The sequence below is a fragment of the Amia ocellicauda genome, chromosome 3 (assembly GCF_036373705.1).
Source record: "Amia ocellicauda isolate fAmiCal2 chromosome 3, fAmiCal2.hap1, whole genome shotgun sequence".
NCBI classification, from domain to species: Eukaryota; Metazoa; Chordata; class Actinopteri; order Amiiformes; family Amiidae; genus Amia; species Amia ocellicauda.
The window spans coordinates 26,053,767-26,074,480 of NC_089852.1; the positions used below are offsets into that span (position 1 = coordinate 26,053,767).

General features: G+C 44.0%; 1 protein-coding gene across 2 annotated transcripts in view; it reads left to right on the top strand.

The window, feature by feature from the left end:
* Positions 1 to 20,714, top strand: part of LOC136743783 (thyroid hormone receptor alpha) — a 90,800-nt gene that overhangs the window by 63,002 nt on the left and 7,084 nt on the right. For both annotated transcript variants that reach the window (XM_066698702.1, XM_066698703.1), the window contains exons 3-4: positions 12,864 to 13,152; positions 18,792 to 18,853. In XM_066698702.1, coding sequence (XP_066554799.1) covers positions 13,097 to 13,152; positions 18,792 to 18,853 — 118 coding nt within the window. In that variant the 5' untranslated portion in view covers positions 12,864 to 13,096. The remainder of the gene's footprint in view (positions 1 to 12,863; positions 13,153 to 18,791; positions 18,854 to 20,714) is intronic.

Below are 20,714 nucleotides of genomic sequence, written 5' to 3' on the forward strand. Positions count from 1 at the left end.
GATTGATTGCTTCTGTGGACAGGTGTCTTTTATACAGGTAACGAGCTGAGATAAGGAGCAGTCCCTTTAAGAGAGTGCTCCTAATCTCAGCTCGTTACCTGTATAAAAGACACCTGGGAGCCAGGAATCTTGCTGATTGATAGGGGATCAAATATTTATTTCCCTCATTAACATGCAAATCAATTTATAACTTTTTTGAAATGCGTTTTTCTGGATTTTTTAGTTGTTATTCTGTCTCTCACTGTTAAAATACACCTACCATTAAAATTATAGACTGATCATTTCTTTGTCAGTGGGCAAACGTACAAAATCAGCAGGGGATCAAATACTTTTTTCCCTCACTGTAGCTATCCACAATTTCAGTAGCGATATTAATTATGAAAAGCATAAAAAACAGAAGTCGCCTTTGATAGAGCTCTGACACTACTTCAAATTCTGAGATGATGAAATAGTAACACTTTCAATCATAAATAATGTACTGCACGACTAATCTGAATCCAGCTCTCAATTTGAACTATCCTAATGAGACTGCTGGCCACTGTAGGCCACTGATGCTCCCTAATGGCGTTCAGCACAGAGTAGCTCTCCGAGAGGAGGTTACAAGCATTTGCGTGCATTGTTTTCAATTTACTATTAAGAAAAAGTAAAAGAAACATGCGATCCAAACACTATATAGATTAGTAATTAAAAGACATCGCATACAGTAAACATAAAGCTGTGTGTCTAAAATAAAGGCTTTTTCTCTGCACGCCGGTGTGAAAAGCCAGCTTGTCCGATTGAGTGACAGGGAGCAGCGCCTCTCAGGATGCAGCGGCACCGAGATTTTCGGTCCCTCCCCTTCTCTAAAAGCTCAAGCCCAAATGGTGGTTTCACGCACACCCCCAATGAAGGTGTCATCTGATAGGTCACATCCCCACCAATAGCAGGTTAACAGGCGTTTTGTACCCGAAGTCAGGAAGTTAGAAAAAAATGAGTTTGTTTACTTGAAGACGAGCGCTGCTGGTCTGAGCATACAACTCCTGTGTCGCAACTGATATGAGAGGTGGCCATACCCCTCTACAGACCTAAGCCACACTTTTTGGGCTCTGTAATTCACAAGATTTTAAATAAAACATACGCCATATATTTCTGGGAAAGTATGTTTTCCAACACGATCCGTCATTTCCCCCCGGCAGTGGAAGCGCAGGAACCCCAGGATGCCAAGTCAGTGACCGCAGTCATAATGGGTTAACCACTGCTATTTCTCTGCTACAATTATATCAGTTCACATTAAGCACTGATGAAAGCATGAGCTGTGAAACGTGTGCTTGTGGTTTTAAAAACAAGAGCACCCTTTGCACTTCAAGACCTGGTGATTTTTTTTATTAAATAAAGGCAATTTCTCGTGGCTTTGGTCGCTCTTTTACATGCAGTGTGCGGACAGGATCCTTCCTCTCATCAAATAACTACCTCCACGCAGCTGCGGTACAATATCATGTTTTTTGCTTCCAATTTTGTATGAGATGGAAAATAATTGCTGCGCTCAAGTTGTACTATTTTTGGAAATAAACATTTTTTATTTTTTAAGGATCATCTTTATGTTAATGTATTCATCAATAAACTTCACACATTGCACTTTAGCATACACACTGCATGTTCTACGTTACTTGTTTAGGAAATCTTTCATAGCTGTCTGCTGCAGGACTCTGCTGTTTAAACTTGAGCTCTTCGGGTTTAACCATGAACTGATCTGCACTTTGTTAATAACACCAAGCTCTTTGCTTACGGGAAACCCCAGATCGCTACATAATTTTGGTTTATCTTTGAGGGAGAGAGACACTCGTAGCGCTCGCCATTAATACAGAACTGCACGAGTTTCACTGCAGTGGGTTGATTTACTTCAAAATGTATTATATAAGTAAGTGTCAATGCCTACACTAATAGGAATAACTTGCGTCAACACGTACAAAAAACAGAAGTATTTACAAGTTGCCACAGAGAGAGACAGGAGAGTACAGGTGAGAGGCAGCCATCTTGTTGTTTGACTAGTTTCAGACCAGTCTTAGCATTGCTCATTTTGTTTTAAGTTTGCCTTAATTGATGTTAGCACTGTCTGTAGTTTGCCTAAATTGAAGTCAATTCAGTTCAGTTGCTGAATTGGTGAAAGTAAACAGGTTGTAGAAGGGAGGTTTTGTCTACGACTAGCAGGAATTCTGTTGCAGGAGGAGCCAGGTGTGGCCTGTTAGGTGTGACTCATCCAAGAATATTTCATTTGTGAATGTTGTCAGCATTTGAAATCCTAGAGATCAAGGTCTGTGATCTTGAGGCTCAGCTTGTTGATCTGCGCTGTATTAGGGATATAGAAGAATTGGTCAATCAGCCCATGAGAGAGATGGTGTGCACGCCAAAACCTAGGAGAGTTGAGACCTTAGAGCAGGACAGTGTAGAGAACTGCTGGGTTACAGTAGGTCGTAACCGCAGAAAAGGGCGTGCACAACCCCTAGAGACACCCCAAGAGCTTGAATTGCCCAACAGGTTCCAACTGCTGGACACCGAGTTGGACAGTGACAGCTCAGAGGGTGATGGGGGGGCAGTTGAGCACCAGAGCACCATGGTGTCCACTCCCCCCCAGAAGAGTGAGGTAGTTATAGCAGGAGACTCAATTCCTAGAGGTGTAGATCACACAGTGTGTTCTAGTGACAAGGAGACCCGCATGTTATCTTGCCTGCCTGGTGCTCAGGTTACAGATCTCCCTAAACTAGTAGATGGGCTACTGGCCAAAGCCGGGGGGAATCCACTGGTCATGGTCCACATTGGAACCAATGACATAGTAAAAGGTAGGGCAGAGGTTCTGCAAGACAAATTTAAAGAGTTAGGAACAAAACTAAAGAGCAGAACCACCACGGTAGTTTTCTCTGAAATACTTCCGGTACCACGTGCCAGGCCAGGGAGACAGACTGAGATTAGGAAGTTTAACACGTGGTTGAAAGCTTGGTGTAGGGAAGAGGGTTTTAGGTTTATGGAGCATTGGTCTTTCTTCTGGGATAGATGGGACCTGTACAAACCAGATGGTCTATATCTAAACAGAAGGGAGGCTAATGCATTGGGAGAGCGTATGTGCAGAGTAATTGAGAATCTTTTAAACTAGGGACCAGGGGGGCAGGGAGCTCTGACAATGGGAGATGTTCCACTAAGGAAAGAAAACCAAGGGAAACGTCTAGTAAGAAAGTCCTGAAATGTTTGTACCTCAATGCCAGGAGTATAAGGAATAAGATGTTAGACCTAGAAGCCACAGTGCTGTCGGGTGACTATGATGTTGTAGGAGTGACAGAAACATGGCTTACAGAAAATGATGGGGATGAATTCAAGTTGGAAGGATACACATGGTTTAGGAGAGACAGGCAAAAAATCGAAGAGGGGGTGGGGTAGCATTATATGTGAAAAATGACATTGAGGCAGAAGAACTCGTATTAGATCCCAGTAACGGAACAGAATCTTTGTGGGTGAAACTTTTGAACAAGAGATCTGGAGGATTAGCGGTAGGAGTGTTACAGGCCACCAAACTCAGATATTCAGAAAGATGTTGTAATGTACAGTGTAATCAGGATTGCATGTAGCAAGAATGTGGCTGTTATAATGGGGGATTTCAATTTCCCAAACTTAGACTGGGAAAGCCCAGTGGGGATTACAGAAGCAGAAATAGAAATGGTTGAGATGGTAAATGACTGCTTTCTAACTCAATCTGTCAGGGAACCAACCAGGGAGAGTGCATGCATTGACTCGATCTTTTCAAATGACCAGGATAGAGTCAGAGGGACACTAGTTAGAGAACCAATTGCAAATTGTGATCACAATATGGTTAGCTTTGAGGCATTCTTTCAAAAAATAAGGTCCAAGTCTAAAACAATGGTCTACGATTTTAGAAAAGCAAACCTTGAAGGTATGAGGCGGCACTTAGAAGAGGTAGACTAGAGCAAACTGGATACAGATTCAGTTGAAAATGGATGGTTATATTTTAAGAATATACTCCTTGAGGCTCAGGAACAATTTGTACCAAAACTTAGCAAATTGAGGACCAAAAAACACTGGCCAAAATGGTTTAATAGAGGTATGCAAAAAAATATCAAGAGAAAGAAAATGTTGTATAGCGCATACAAAAGGGATAGGGATGAAACAAAATACATAGAATATGTTGAGCTGCAAATAGATCTTAAGAAAGGGATCAGGAAAGCAAAGAGGGAAATAAAAAGAAACATAGCTCTATGAGCTAAAACTAATGCAAAGAGCTTTTTCAATATTACAACAGCAAGAGGACAATAAAGGAGGAAGTGAAACAGATAAAGGGCAAACATGGAGGTATCTTGGAAAACGAACAAGATGTGGCAAATGGTCTAATTAAGTATTCCACTGAGGTTTTTACAAAAGAAAAGACAGATAACATGCCACAGGTTGACAATCAGTCCAGTCAAACCCTAAGAAAGATCAGGATAAATGAGGAGGAAGTACTACAGGAACTAGCAGAACTAAAAACCAACAAATCACCTGGGCCAGATGGTATATTTCCAGCAGTACTTAAAGAAATGAGGGAAATTATTTATAGGCCGCTAACTCAAATATTCCAAATGACACTTAGAACAGGGGATGTGCCAACTGACTGGAAGACAGCAAATGTCATCCAATCCACAAGAAAGGGGACAAAACTGAGCCAGGAAATTACAGACCAATCAGTCTCACCTGCATTACTTGTAAAATGTTGGAAAAAATGATTAGACAGAAAATAGAGGAGCATCTTAATGAAAACCATATTCTTGGAGATAGTCAACATGGGTTTAGACGAGGCAGATCATGTCTAACTAATCTATTAGAGTTCTTTGAACATGCAACTGCAGCTGTAGATCATGTGAAAGCATATGATGTGATATACTTAGATTTTCAAGAAGCTTTTGATAAGGTTCCACACCAACGACTGATCCTCAAATTGGAAGCTGTAGGCATTCAGGGTAATGTAAGTAGCTGGATTATGAACTGGTTGCTGTATAGGAAACAGAGGGTATCGATTAGAGGAGTTGGTTCTAACTGGAGTGAGGTTGTTAGTGGAGTTCCACAGGGATCAGTACTAGGGCCTTTGCTTTTTCTAATCTATATTAATGATCTGGACTCTGGGATAGTTAGCAAACTTGTCAAATTTGCAGATGATACTAAAATAGGTGGCTCAGCAGATACAATCTGGGCAGCACAGGCTATTCAAAGGGACTTGGATAATATTCAGTTGTGGGCCGACACCTGGCAAATGAAATTCAATGTGGACAAGTGCAAGGTATTACATGCAGGTAACAAAAATGTCCACTATAATTACACTATGGGAGGAATAGAACTAGATGAAGTAATGCATGAGAAAGACCTAGGAGTCTATGTGGACTCCTCACTTTCTCCATCCAAACAATGTGGGGAAGCAATAAAAAAGGCAAACTGAATGATAGGGTATATTGTCAAAAGTGTAGAATTTAAAACAAGAGAAGATGTTAAGACTGTACAATGCACTAGTTAGAGCTCATATCTATACTGTGGACAGTTCTGGGCTCCACACTTCAAGAAAGATATCGCTGCTCTAGAGGCAGTTCAGAGGAGAGCAACCAGACTTATTCCAGGTCTGAAGGGAATGTCCTACTGAGAGACTGAGGGAACTGAACCTTTTCACCCTGGAACAGAGGAGACTACGTTGGGACTTGATCCAAGTCTTCAAAATCATGAAAGGCATCAACCACATCAAACCAGAGGAGCTTTTCCAGATCAGCAGGGACACACGAACCCGGGGACACAAATGGAAATTGGGCTTCAAGGCATTCAAAATGGAAAACAGGAGACACTTCTTCACACAGAGAGTTGTCACAATCTGGAACAAACTCCCCAGCGATGTGGTAGAAGCTGAAAGTTTGGGAACATTTAAAAATAGACTGGATAGGATCCTTGGATCACTTAGATATTAATGGACACCAACGAGCACTATGGGTCGAATGGCCTCCTCTTGTTTGTAAACTTTCTTATGTTCTGATGTAAATGGTAAATAATACCAGACTCTTTACTACATTAAAACATATAAATAAGGCTATAATTCAAAATTAGAAAAGTTACCATTTATTTTCGATCTGACGGGGGAGGGGGTTTCTAATGCAATACACTTCTGTACTACTTTACCTACATTGTATATGCATTAATAAAAAATTACCAATTTTTGCATTACAGTACTTAATTTGGGGGTGTTATGTAGGTACAGTACCTGGTTATCACATACCAATGTCATGGTCTCAAGGTTGTATCAGAGTTTCACTGTACTTCCAGTTGTACTTGGTAGTTGGTTTTGTTTTTCACTGCCAAGTTGTGAAATTCCTCTCAAGAAACTTGTTAATTTCCAATTTGACCAGGTTTGCTGATATTCGTTTTTTTAGATAGATATGCGGCATTTGAAGTTTATTGATGGGTAGCTGGCTGCTATATGCTCAGATCATTCACATTAACAACAATAATAACATCCGGATAAAACACGAATTAAACTTATTTGAGGTAATATGGTAGTAGAAATCGTATAAGCAATCGCGGGTTTGTATTTGCATAGGAAAAACTAAAACAAGTGTTTTCCAAATTGGCACAGGGACACAGAAGCTGAAAACACCCGATCAGTTTACAACTCTGCTCCTCCATTCATTTTATGCGATTATAACCTAAATAGTATGGATATACATAGTCTGATATATTATTTCCTACATGTGCTACACATAAAATGATCCCCGGTGTTTCTAAATCGCAGTATAATTTTTTCTTAGCATTACCAATCTTATTCGTGTGTAGCGAAGCTCCGCAGTGACGTGGCGCGGTTCTGGCAGTGGAATGCGGGGGATCCGAGTGTTCGCTCTGCTTCTACATTCCACACTTGGAGCGCCTGCGCGGAGCTGCGTTTCGGTGCCGTTTGTGGTCTAACGCTGGACCATCTGACAATGTTTTGGGGTGTTGTTCATACAAATCGATAAAAACGTATCAACTATCCTACCCAGACGTTAGACAAGGGTCTTGCACTATGATAAATGTGGTAGTTATATATATGTTTACTTTTATTACGTTTTAAAAAGTCTTTTTTAAGGTAAAGAAAATCAAAGATGGTGGATTTGCTAAAATATATACATATACAAATCCATATTTATTAGGGGTAAAGTTACAATTTAGTTTTTTTGATATTGCATATATTTAAGTTAAGGCATAATTAACCATTTAACTGTATAACGGCTTTAAATATATATATTTTTTAATCGATCAATGTGATGTCTTTGTGGGTTTTAGTAGAAACCTGGTGTGTTTCAGCAGACCCAAGACTGCAGAGGAGATTGCTCCCATAAAGACAGCATGAGGTGCAGTCACAGTCTGTGTTAAAAACCTATAAATGGGAAAACACATCCTTTATATGACATAAATAAATAGCATGCAGGGGGAAATGAGTGCAGTCCCAGGAATCCTTCCGTACTCTGCAGCAGAAAGCATGCAGTTGACTCCACTGGAACGCTTTTATTGTATTACAGTAATCCTCTATTACTGATTTAGAGAAATCCAGAGTGGCCTAAGAAAAGAGCTTTGTTTTCTGGATTGGCAGTACATGTTTCCTGAAACGGAATTGACACAGGCAACAACTGTTCCACCTTAAAAAAATTGAAGAAGAAAGAGGCAAGAAAAGGAAGATAGAAACACTAGAGAAGGTCTTATTTGTTTTTCTAGCGCCACATCGTGTCTTGGCAGCATGGCACAGGAGGAGAGAGAGGCAGCTGGGTTCACAGAGGCTGGCTTGTTGCCGCCACAAGTGCTGCTCTGAGTCCTCTGCTCCTGTTGGCACAGCTGGCCTGTCCACTGGCCGTCCCTGCCCACAGAGCCTGGGTCTGGCACTTAGCCTGGCACGGGGCAACACTGGGACTGGCACAGGGCAGCAGCTCAAGTGGAGCTCCAGACTGCAACTTGCCCTGATTACTTTTTTAACTCCTGTCTGTCAGTACTGACTGGAGGACTGGCATTTGGGGTCCCAGAGCCTGGCTCCCACAGTATGTCCTCAGCCTGCCTGTCCTTCCCACTGCAGAGGGGGGATGTGGGATTGTTTTTGAAGAGTATGCTGGGCATGGAGTGGATTCAAAGCACTATGTGTCCTTTTAAAAAAATATATATATTTTGATCTTTCCTCATGGGAATTTAAACCACAGCCATGCAGAAACAACTAAAACGATAAAATGCACGGGCAGCTGTTTATAACACATGATAGTCGTTATGTAATTACCACATAATTGTTAAAGGGACTGTGCTATAGAGTATTAATGAGTGGAGGGAATGCACATCTGTGTGTGTGTGTGTGTGTGTTGCCTGGTGGCCTTTGTGAATGAGCCAGGGCTCAGTGTCCTGTTGGAGAGGCTATGCTGCCATTGGAATGGGGAACAACTTGCAAACAAGAGAAGCCCTGTGTTCCCTATCTCGCTTGCTAGTACACATCATCCCTATTACAGAGAGGGAAAAACTTGGCTTGGCAGTGTCCCGTACAGCCCCCTTATATCTGTGGGCCGGAAGTTCTCATTCCTTGGCTCGGGCTCTTGGTGAGGGGTTTAGGACTCGGCCAGAGGAGAGCATGAGGTAACCCTGTTTGTGCAGGAGCAGAGAGAGAGAGAGAGAGTGAGAGAGAGAGAGAGAGAGAGAGATTACAGGAGCGGCACTGACTGTGACTGTAAAGGCTGACACGTCTCCTGTCAATGTTCCATCAGCCCCCCGCTCCCGTCAACCTCACCTAAGCTCTGCCGCCATAAGCACGTCGACATTGTCATCATTCACCCACCAAATATAGATACCCTGATCCGGATGTAGGTGCTGCTAAGATCTGCCTGTTGGCCTCAGTCCCCGAGCCTTGGAGTTATTTAAATGTAACCCACTGGGTCCATCTAGACCTGATGCAACAGTGGACATTCCTGAGGCCACTGCTCTACTGGGATCTCGATTTTCCCTAAATAAGTTACAACACCTCAGCCCCTTTCCCTGACCATGCTCCATGCTGTACTTCAAAGCCAGCATGTCATTGTGTCTGGGAAGCCCAGTACGGGAGAGCAGGCCTCTGGTTGGACAGCAACTGCAGGAGCCTCCCCTGCCACTTCCGCCGGCTGCTGTTGTCAGTGGAGAGGTGCACAGGGGCTGTGTGAAGGCATGCACACCCACATAATTTTATGAACCATGTAATGTGATGTACTATATAGATAGATGTATTTGTTCTTGTTTGTTTCATGAAACACAAGGGAACTTTTTCTCCATATTACAACACTGCTCTGAGTCAGACTTGGTGTCCCCCCGCAGCAGCCCAGCTCTCACTCTCGCATTCCTCTCTTACTGTACTCCCCCCTCCATTTATTTTTTCCTTTCAAAACTAAGCTCCTCAAATCTCACATGACACCCCGGCGCTTTGCCTATACTTTTGTCTGCTTCTTCTTTTTTTCACTTTCGTTCAGCTGTTCTTTAAACGCTTAGTTACTCAGAAAAGGGTTGTTTATGTGTTTCTTTGCTTCACATTAAAAAAAAGAAAGTAATCCCTTTATCTTGTCTTACATACAATTCTGGAGGATAAACCATAGATTTACAAGGCTGCAAGCAAGTTTATAAAGTGTTGGTGCCTTCCGTCTGCTGTTTTCAATTGAAGCTGTTTTTTCCGCTTGCAGTGAGCCCTGCTATTTTCCTTTGTGATCTAGGGTTTCATTCAGCCATAAAAGACAGGCCCTGCTCACAATAGTGTTGCACTGTGTGCTGTACAGGGTTAGAGGTAGGCTAACCGGTCTGGTCTGCAAGTGTGCCTACCAGCCCTGGCACTCTGCAATGGACGGTCACAGAAAGACAGCAGGCTCCCCCGAGCCCAGTCAATATGAGCATGAGAGGTGGCTGTCTGTGTGATATACCACGAATGGGCACCAGTGTGCAAGGCTACATGTGTGTGCACACACTTCAGCAATTTCCAGACTGCCTCTGGCCTTTCGGGGTCCTCCGACACTAGCCGGTGTGTCCCCAGATAAGTCTGGCAACATTTGTCACACATAAATAGGCTGCGTCTCATTAATTGATGGCAAAATGTCCTTGCTGCAGTGTCATCTGCCTGCAGAGTCGTCTGCAGTGTCTGGGGAGAGACATAGAAGAGTTAGGCAGAGAGGGTGTTTCTGTGCTGTGTGGAGGGAGTTACAGACAGCTGTGTTGGCTGGCTGCTGTGCACAGTAGGGATCTCACCCAGAACAGCAGAGGGACAGCGACAGGCATTAATTAGGGTTGCCTCCATTCACGACAGCAGACCGCTCTTAATTAATTGCTGCAGGTGAGTTTATGTTTATGTTTTCACACGGGTTCAGCAGGAGTGTGTGCTGATTGTAGACTGGAAACACACAGCCTGATCTAAAGGGTCCACGCTGGAAAAAACATTTTACCATTTGTTCCCTGCATCTTGATAATCTTTTGAGAAATGTTAAAAAGGAACCTTAACATGCTATGGCTGGGAAAGCTCTCCCAGGGAATTATTTCTTCAGTCAGAAGCCCTCTCACAGTCTCTTATGTCTAAAAATACAGAGATTTAAAAAGCACACAAGCACATATAAAAGCACACAAAATTATATTCTAAGCATTGTGCAGTTGTTACCTCTGTATTCACATTGTGGATGGAGTTATGGAGCTGTACAGTGCAATGTGAAAAAAGTTTGTCCAGCACATGTAGACCCTGCTCTTACCACCTGCAATCTCTTGTCACTTACGTCAACACTTTAAAACAATACACCCTTTAATTTGCCTCCAGTTTTACTGTGCTTGTGGCCAGCTGTGATCTAGCCACCTCTCTCTCTCTCTCTCTCTCTCTCTCTCTCTCTCTCTCTCTCTCTCTCTCTCTCTCTCTCTCTCTCTCTCTCTCTCTCTCGCGCTCCCATTTTCTGTCCCTAAGGGTAAAGGCAGAACATTTTTAGCTTGGCTTTTAAAAAACGGTTTGCCTTGAGTGAGTTTAACATTTTTTTAGCTGTGTTTTTTATGCCTTCCCCAAATACATACCAAGACAAAAACAAACCCTGTCATGCACACTCAAGACTCGCACACGTACCTGTCAGCTAGCTTGGGCTTTGGTTTGGGTGGGGTTTGAGAGGAAAGCGGCAAGGGCAGTGGACATGTGAGAGGAAGGGCACCACCTGCCAGTGAATGAGCTAGGAATCAGTGTCTGCCGGTTAGAGCTGCGGGACTGGGTTTGGGGGAAGGGAGCAGTGCGACTGACTGGTTAGTGCTTCAGTGAGTTAGACAGTGGAAGAGCAGAGAGAAGTGGTTTAGCCATGAGGACTTTGATGGCTGTCTTGCAGAATCAGGGAGCGGGAATGAACGTTGGAGGGAGCAAGGTGTTAACAGAGCAGACTGTATGGCCTTGATCTTTAGTTTTCTAGTCATTAACTGTATTATCTCAACAGAGCTATCCTGAGAACGCAAAAATCAGCTTAACCTCGCTGGACAGTTTTAATAGTTTAAATGGATGTTGGGGCTTTATTTGTAGAAATCCGTTGTGGGCAGGAATTGCTTGCTTCCCCCCCCTCTCTCTCCTCCTCTCCCCTCACTTGCTGTGCATTGGTGGAGGAGAAGCATCAGGACCACCATGGTAAGAACTGGTGGTTCTCCTCAGTGCTTTCCAGCCCTGAACTGTACCCGCCATCTGTCGCACAGAGCCGGGAGAGGGTGTGATGAGGACAGTGCCCACAGGCAGGCAGACAGGCAGGCCGTGGGAAGGATCAATATTTCTTGGAAGGGAGAGAAGGGGGGATATTCCTGTCTGCTAATCCTATCAGGGCTTGAGCTGGAGTCTGCGGGAATTAACCTCTCCTCAGGGCAAACACTTCTTAAAGTGTCCCCTGCCACCTACTAAATTACTCCCCACTCTAACCTGACCTCTCAAGCCATAGGATGGCTCTCTTTGGTGGCCTCTCTGTGCTACTCTATTGCTGGGTTAGACAAATCGCAATGCATCCCAGCACCTCCTTAATTATTTAACTGAGGTAGTCCCACCTTGCGTGTATGCGTGTGTGTGTGTGTGTGTGTGTGTGAGTATGTGTATTTTCTTTTTTCCCGATCATTGCTTTTCACAGATTGTCCCGATGGTAGTGTGTACAGTTATAGAATATCGTTGCTATTCTGCAACCGAGAGGATTAGGGGGCTGTCAGCACGCTGTTGCTAATCCAGTCATTCATGGATATTCTTGTGCACACTTTGTACATGATCACGTTTCTGTGTGTGTATAAAGATCACTGGTTCCTATAAAAGGCAAATGCAACTCTGTCCAGGGCGTTACCTCCTGTCCCTCCCCCTGTCAAAAGCACACACTCACCTCAGATGCTTCTGTTAAACCCAGCAAAACTCTCTGCAATAGAGGGCTTTGTTTATTATTATTATTATTATGTATTTGTGTGTTTCCTTTTACTGAAACAGAACGCAGTTTGACTCAAGCAAAGCCCATTTCGGTGCTGTGCTGCAAGGCACTCGAGGCTGTAAAATGGACACAAATGGGGCTGCAGAATCAAATATTCTCACACTCCTAATGCACAGAATCATAGGGCTGTTTTTAACCAGGAAATCAATGGGCAGTTAAAAAGATGAGCAATCAGTGCAATGTGTGGTGTGTATTGTTCCTGCAGTGTGTGATGTGGATTGGTGGGAGCTGAGCTATGGCTAAGCATGCTATTCATATCTAGAAAATTAATACACAGCTGATGGAAGTAAATTATACATAGAAATCTCTGCAGATCCCCCCTGCCCAGCTTTACAGTGTGTCCATTAACCTTGAAATCTTCATCAAAACTTTATTTTTCCTGTTTTCTAGGCCTTTCTGTGGTTCTCTCTCGCTCTCGTGGGAATCGCGGAGCCCCGTTGGGTCAGGGGTGTAGTGCGGGCTCGTCTGATATCAGCGGGGAGCGTCCCTGTAGAGACCTCGCCCGCAGTGACTTTATGACGGCTGCAGATTGACTAATCCAAACCTGCGAATGCAAAGTGCGCATCAGAGGGTGGGGCCTGCCTCAGTCTCACATGATTGGCAACTGGATGGAATTGAGGTGAATGGAACACATGCCCAAGGAGCAAGACCCTAACCTATCAGAGGGAGAAGAGAAACGGTGAGTGGCCAATCACTGCTCACTGATCAACATGGGACGTTGATCATAGTGAGCCCAGGGTTGACTCTAGGAATTTGGGACAAGATTGTGATCAAAATGGCATTGCAGGGGCTTCTCACGCCACCCCGACCTACACACAGACACACACACACACACATGATGCAGCATCCCCCCACTTCAACCTTCACTGTACTTAAAAAATAACAATACATTCAAGGTTGAAAATGGTAGTTTGAAAACGTAGATGATGAGATTCTAGGGAGTGTATCATGTTAGGGTACGGGTAGGGAGTAGTCTGAGGTAGTGCAATGTATGCATGCTCTTACGGGGTGGCGCTTCCTAAGCACTTTGACACAATCCAGTGATTTTGGTGGTCAGACTAGTTTAATTAAAGTGTAAATTATTCAAATTCTTTGCTAAGCCATTTCCTTTGAAATACCTGTCTCACTTCAGAGCTGAAATTCAAAGGATTTCCAGAAAAACTTGTGGGCAGAAATCTGACTGCCTCCGGCTTGTCACAGGTTATTAAGTGTTTGGCGTTTTCTGTCTCAGATAGCAACCACCTTGACAAAACGAAAGAAACAAGAAACAAACAAACAGCCAGTTCCTCATCAACACCTTCGTAGTTATAGTAATTTGGTCATGCTGTGGTTTGTTTGCTTTGTGAAACCTGAGAAGGAAGCATTCTTGTTACAGATCGGGCCTTGGGGTATTTATGTATGTATTAATTATTTTCAACTGACACTTGAGTGTAGCCCAAACCCTTCCTTCCAGCCCTCTCAGACACTCCTGCGGGGGTCCAACACTGCTGTACACATTATCTTCTCTGCATTGCTCCAGAGTCTTCAGTCTGCCAGCCTGCGACTACACTGGCCTAGTTAGCTATGAAACAAATTACGTTTTATGGGAGGTATTTGAAATTTCCCAATAAAAACTCTGCCTCCTGGGATCTTTTTAAAACCTGCAAAATCTCAGTGCTTCACACGCACAGCAGAGAAAAGACTCCGGCACTTTTCTTTCCTTCCTTTTTTATTTGATCATGTACAGCATGCACTCTTTCCCCCCGTTGCCCATACGGAAGTAAGAAATTGCAGCTCAGATGTCAGACACACAGGCCTAGCAGTGGCGCTGCGGTCGGATCTCGCAGCTTGGAAAGACCTCTGCTCCACGTGGGCTTTATTTATCATACATCACTTATCCGGCTATCCCTGCACCCTGAGGGGTGAAATACTGCTGGTTTTACTGGGTGTGAGTGAGAGGGCGGAGTAGGGATGTGGGGAAATGGGGGGGTGGGCAGGGATGTGTACCCTGAGATTCAACCTCCCTATCTCTCGGGAGCCACGAATTACTGACCCCATCCAAGACTGGTATCCTAGCAACACCCTCTGACAGTTCACAAATGAGCCACCTGATGCTGCGCTACTGGGAAGCCCCCTGGTAAGTCAAATAGAGACACTGAGAGAAGTCTGGGGTCTTCATTATATCTACAGCTTCCAACGCTGTTTAATTTTCAATCAGGAGAAAACTATAACGGACCACTAGCTGACAAACACTCCAGCCAAACTGAAGATGACGAAAATGGGCATATTTACTTTTTTTGTTGTTGTTTTTCCATGGAGTGAATAATTAGCATGGTGCTACAGTAGTGGAGAGAGGCTCCGCAGGGACCGCACCTCAAGGAATGCTGCACTTGTGGTTTCTGTCACGTCTTCCAGCAAAAGATTAATTCTGCGAAAAAAGAAAAACAAGTGCAGGAACCCAGCCTTGATTAAATCTCAGCGACAGACACCTGTCAGTAGATTAGCGCAGTGCGTGGGCCATGATTGCAGCAAGAGCTATAAATAGAGTCTGCCGCTGATGTGGTCTAATTAAGGGAAAGACTGGATTTATCAAAATCAGATTGGATTTGCTAATTTGTTACCCAGCCAGAAATTGCAATTTCTACCCTGGGCTGACTTTAGAACTTGGCTGTAAATGTGTCAAAGGAGATTTGGGCTTCTCCCTCCTGTTTATTGTATCATTTCTGCTGTTTTATTGTGTTATGGAAATGCACCGGGATACCGCCCACTTGCTGGTTTGGTGGGATGCAAACTTGCCGCTTATTTAAACAACAAGCATGTTTTAATAAGGACAACAACTGTGTTCCAAGTGCTGGAAGCAGCCTGGGTTAACGTTAATAGAAAGGGATGCTCTTTTGGGGATGATCACATAATAAGCTTTCCCTCAGTGTTCCCACCAGATGACACTGCTTTTGATCCTGTGCTTTGAAACAGCAGCCTGGGCTTTGGCCCTGTGCTTTCAGGTGGCCTGTCATATAGATTCTTACGTCACTGACACAGACACGATTGATGTGAACACAGCTAGACAACATCCGTTTCCTGTCGTTCCTTTGATGGCTGGGCTTGCTGTAGCAACTCTGTCTTTTGTAGAATCAAGAAGAATGGGCAGAGACGTGGGGAGTGTGAGGTGAAGGGAAGGTGAGAGAGAGATGGGAGTCTGATGTGAGATATACATGCCACAATGCCACATCATGCACATTTTGGGGGAGGGTAAAGTTTTGAGTGGAAGACAAGAGAGAGACACTGGCAGATAGCAGGATAGGTTGGAGGGGGGTGGGGTGAGAGAAAGGACCGGCAGTCACATTAACAGACAGGTAGCCTGAGATCGTGCTGGTGAGATAGGGAGACAGCCAAGCAGAGCCATGTGCTTCCGGCGTGTGGTATTAAAGGATCAGAGAGTGACGGATTAGGTAGCGTTTGGGGTGGGGGGGGGGCGTGCAGGGTGACAGCAGGACAGCCGGGGACGAACCAGGACAATCCTCTCTGTTCCTGCGCTGTCCTTCCCACAGCTGGGCCCTGTCACTGCCTGCCTGGCAATGTGTGGCATTGGTCAAAGATGCAATTGCAGCTCATCTGATGCACTAATGTTAGCAACATTTTCCATTTAAATAAAGTTGTTACAATTAGGCTACATTCCAGTCCAGGCTAGGGTTGGGTCTAGAGTCCACAGTAAACCTAGGCTCTCATTAAGGTGAGGGTTTTCTTTTCTACTGAGTTAACTGAATCGAGTGTAGATTCGTGTGGGCCCAGCTTGAAATTATGGTATTAGAAAGGTTGTGGGTTTGGGCTATTGTTTAAAATGGGGTCGGTTTCCTGCTGATGTAGTACAATTCTGCATTACATTTGCATATACCAGCTTAGCAGAAGATACACCAACCACTGTATAAGAGCAACAACTGTTCAGCTAGTTTCTGACACTGGTCTGGAGACAAATCATGTCAGTGACAGGACACCGCAATGAAAGCTCAATTCGCAGCTACTGGACAGCAGAAAGATGTGATTGGTCCACAGTTTTAACTTCAGCAGGATCCAAAAGTCACTCTGCCTTGAAAGAGGCCAGTCAAAGTACTTAACTTAAATGTTTTGTGCCACACTAATATTTCATTATTTCTGTCAGGAAATGTAAAAATTTAAATGAATTTATTTTTTGTCATACTGATTAAGTTTTCTCATGTGTGACTGGCTTTTCGCACACCAGTTCATGCCTGATGGCACACTGGTGGCGAGGCACTGCTGTAGGGAGAGAGGCAGTGAGTGAAATGTAGGCTGAGGGGGTTAGAGAGGGAGAGGACCGGATGGGGGTGAGTGAGAGGGGAAGTTAGTTTCAGCCGAACTCCAGGGTTCTGGCAGAGGGAACAAGAGCAGACACGCATGCTTCAGTGTCTGAGAGGAAACTCTTTAAATGCAGTCTTCAGTTCATGACATTCTCATATCTTAGCAGAAATGTGTGTCTCCTTCAGTGTGTGAACCAGCTGCCTAGCAAAGCAATATTGCCTTAAAAAAATGAACGTGTTGCTGATGATCCTTATTACGATCACCCAAGACATGCACAGTGCTCAGAAATGCCACAGGTCACAACTTTGCACTGCACTTAGCATTCACTCATGCACTCCTGCCCAGATGTTTTCTAAATATGCGATGTACATTCTTCCATCTCTTAATGGGAAAGTCTTGTCAATGTGACCCGTCTCAAAGTGAAATATTCATGTTTCAAGTTCAAACTCTCTTCAGATATCAGCCTGTGGTGGTTTGGGCTTGTGGCTAATGCAGGGGAATGATGCAGATGCTCATATAGTAGCCCAATATAGTATATGATGTTAATGATGTGTCTAGGGACATTCACTGTGATGCAGTAGGGTGATGTCAATTGCACCAAATGCAGCTTGGCTGGCTAGAATCTCTGGAAAAACCCTTTGACCCCAGAACAGTCAGTCTCTCAGTAGGACATTCCCAGACCTGGAATAAGTCTGATTGCTTTCCTCTGGACTGCCTCTAGAGCAGCGATATCTTTCTTGAAGTGTGGAGCCCAGAACTGTACACAGTATCCAGATGAGGTCTAACTAGTGCATTGTACATTGTATCTTTTGACAAGAAGAACTTGAATAGCTTTTAGTTTTGACAGCTATGTCCCATTGTGACCTGTATGTGGGCAGTTAAGGAAACTTTCAGAGCTCATTTGGCACGCGGCTTGCTTACTGCAGCCTGCAGGGTAAAGTGCTGGTTGGAAATTGGCCTTGGCACCTACCTCACCAGCAGAACCCTCTTAGTCTCATTCTACTAACGGCACAGGGTGCAAAATACCATTGAAGGTGCCAGATCTCAATCATTACTACAGATGTCGCCCGCATTGAGCTCAGTACCCCAGTAGCTTGGGGGTTAAGAGCATTTGATTAGATTAGACTTTATATCCTCAGCGCTGAGTTCTCTGTGCAGATGTTGTGGCAATTTGAGGTTTTCTCCCTTCACAGTGGGCTGTTGGTTGTTGAATTGATGAAAGAGATGTATTTGATTCAGAAGCCTGGTTTATTACCTCCAGAGTGCTGGTGCTGTCTGTCTGTCTACAGAGCACAGCAATGTGGCAAGGTACTGCTGGAAGTCATACAATGGCCTCAAACGCTCAGCCGTGTAATATCTCACAGAGCCAGTAAAATGTGTCTGTACACCAGCTGTGACAGTGCCTTCACTTCTTCTTAGACCCTCAAGTCACCACTGTAAGTTTTAGTCATCAATCACATTGTACTGATTGATTTCAGTCAAGCCCTGAAAATTAAGTTTAACCATGAGTTGAGTGTTTCTGAGTGAGTGACAAATGGTTACAGCCAGAACAGTAATATTGTATATTAGATTTGTTATGAAGATTAGATAGATACATGTAGTCTTACCAATGATTGTTTTGTGTTAAATTTGTAGCAATAAATTCAGCAGTTCCTCAGCAGTGAGCACTGGTAAAAATTGTTAGATTTCCTTTCAACAGTGTGCTGTTTCTTCCAAATGCACTATCTATAAATTTACTTACACATTTGGGTATCTATATACTTTTTGTACTTTTCCTTTACACTTGCGCCTGGCCATCATTGGCATTGTTTTGCTGCTAACGAGGAAAAGCCTAGCAAGAGAGGTGTGAAAGGTCGTAGGTTACAAGCTAAAAAAGTTGCAGGAAATGCATTCGACAGATTAACTACAGTGACCTTTCTTCAGTGGAGTGTTTGTCCCTGCTTGTCCCAGTGCTCTCCCTCTCAACACCTGGGTGTGCACTGTGCAGCCCTGCCAAACTGACTCTCGCTGTCTCTGTCCCTGCAGGTGGCTCGATGGTCCGAAAAGGAAGAGAAAAAACAGCCAATGTTCGGTAAAGAGCATGTCTGGTAAGGGTCTGTTTGCACTTGTGTCATTGTGTCACTGTGTCCAGACTGCAGACCATGCTCAGGAGAGACTGACAGACTCCTATCACTGCTCCCCTCCTTACTCTCACTTCCTGCACTGAGAGGCACGTAGACAAAATCCATCCTCCTCACAGCAAACCATTTTTTTGTCCCCATAACATGGGAAAGCACCTCTGAATATTCCATGATTAAGATTAACCAATCTGAGAATGTCTCTTATCCCTTAATAAAAACAAATTGTTAGCATGATCTAAATTAAAGATATCCAGTGACATGAAAGGTAGTTGCTTAAAGAAACAACAACTTGTGAAGTAATAAAAGAAAAGCAAGTGAAGTCTTTGTCATCTGTGTAACCTGATGCAGGCAGATGTTGAAACATATCTGTTGCCAAGCCCTGGTGGAGTCAGTGTTGCTGATAAGAGTTATAGTATTTAATTTGATGAAGGAGAACATGAGATTGGTTATAATATCAATAATTGCTACTCCATACTTGCACTATAGGAATAGGCCGGTCTTGGAAACCTGAGACTGGACTTAAAGAGGGGAGATGTTTATGTCAGTCTGCCCCTGTATAGGTCATTAAACACTGACTGCCAAAAGAGCAGGGACTGCTACCTTGGCTGTGCACAGAGCTTTGCATACAATCTAGTGTAACATAGCATTAGCAGCTCTGCTACAGAAAATATGATGGTCCTTTTGCTATTCTGCTGTAGGTACAGTGTCCATTGCATAGCAAAAATAATAGCCACAAACTGACCTACAGTGAAAATCAGACTCCTTACGAGCAAGTCAAATTGCATTCATAAAAAAATGAGCGCATAGATCAGCGCCCGATAGCATGAGGTCGGCTGAGTGAGGATGGGCACGGGGCTGACAGACCTGGCTGCCACAGCTGAGGCTTACCGTGGCCCGGAGGCGAGTGGGAGTGCAGCCACCCGCCTGCGCAGCTAACACACGAGCGCCCCTCCACTCAGAGCACACACGCCTGAAAATAAAACCCCCTTCAATAAAGAGACAGGCGTGACCTTTCCCAATGCCAGTGATGGGAAAGAGGTGGGCGTTAAGTGAGTTAAAGAACTGTGTGTTAATGTAGCCTTTCATCCAACAAGAAGGCTTGCTGGAGAGCCATTGACCAGATTGCTCTCATGCATTTTTTTTTAAATTTTAACCTCTAGCTCTTACACTCAGTGTTTTATATATATATAAATATATATGAGACAGAAGCTGAATTTTCTGCCATGCTTTAACATTGATGTCGGTTCTCTTGTATAGTTAAGGAAGTATTGATTTCTCTGTTGAAGATCATGATGGCCTTACGATGCAGTCATTATCCAATAGCGACAGAGTCATCTAAATGAGTCTTAGCACAGGGTGTCAATATTTTATAATGTGCAGCAGTGAAATGAAATTCAGAGGTCTCATTTTGGACAGCGTTGTCAGGCCCCTGATGAGGTACAGACTGGCATTGTCCCATTCTTAGTTTTTGACAGTGAGCCGTAGAGAAGAGTCCCACTGGTCCCACCATGTGTCTGTGCATCTCTGTCTTTGCCTTGTGGTCTGGTGTCTGTTGCTGTGTTTAAAGTCGCTCTACTAACGTCGCGTGTGTGTTTGTCTTTCTGACGTGTGCTCCAGTAGTTGTAGTCATGCATGTCTCTGGGTTACACTCATGGGTGTGTAGCAGTATTTCTCTTTTGCCTTTGTCTGTTTGTGTGTGCTCATGCATGCTTCTGTGTGCCAGTGTGTGTCTGTATGTCTGTGTCCATGTGGACTGGTGTATAACTGACCCCTCAAGCTGTGCCCGCGTGTCTGTGTTGCGTGCATGTGGGTGTCAGGTGTGTCTGCT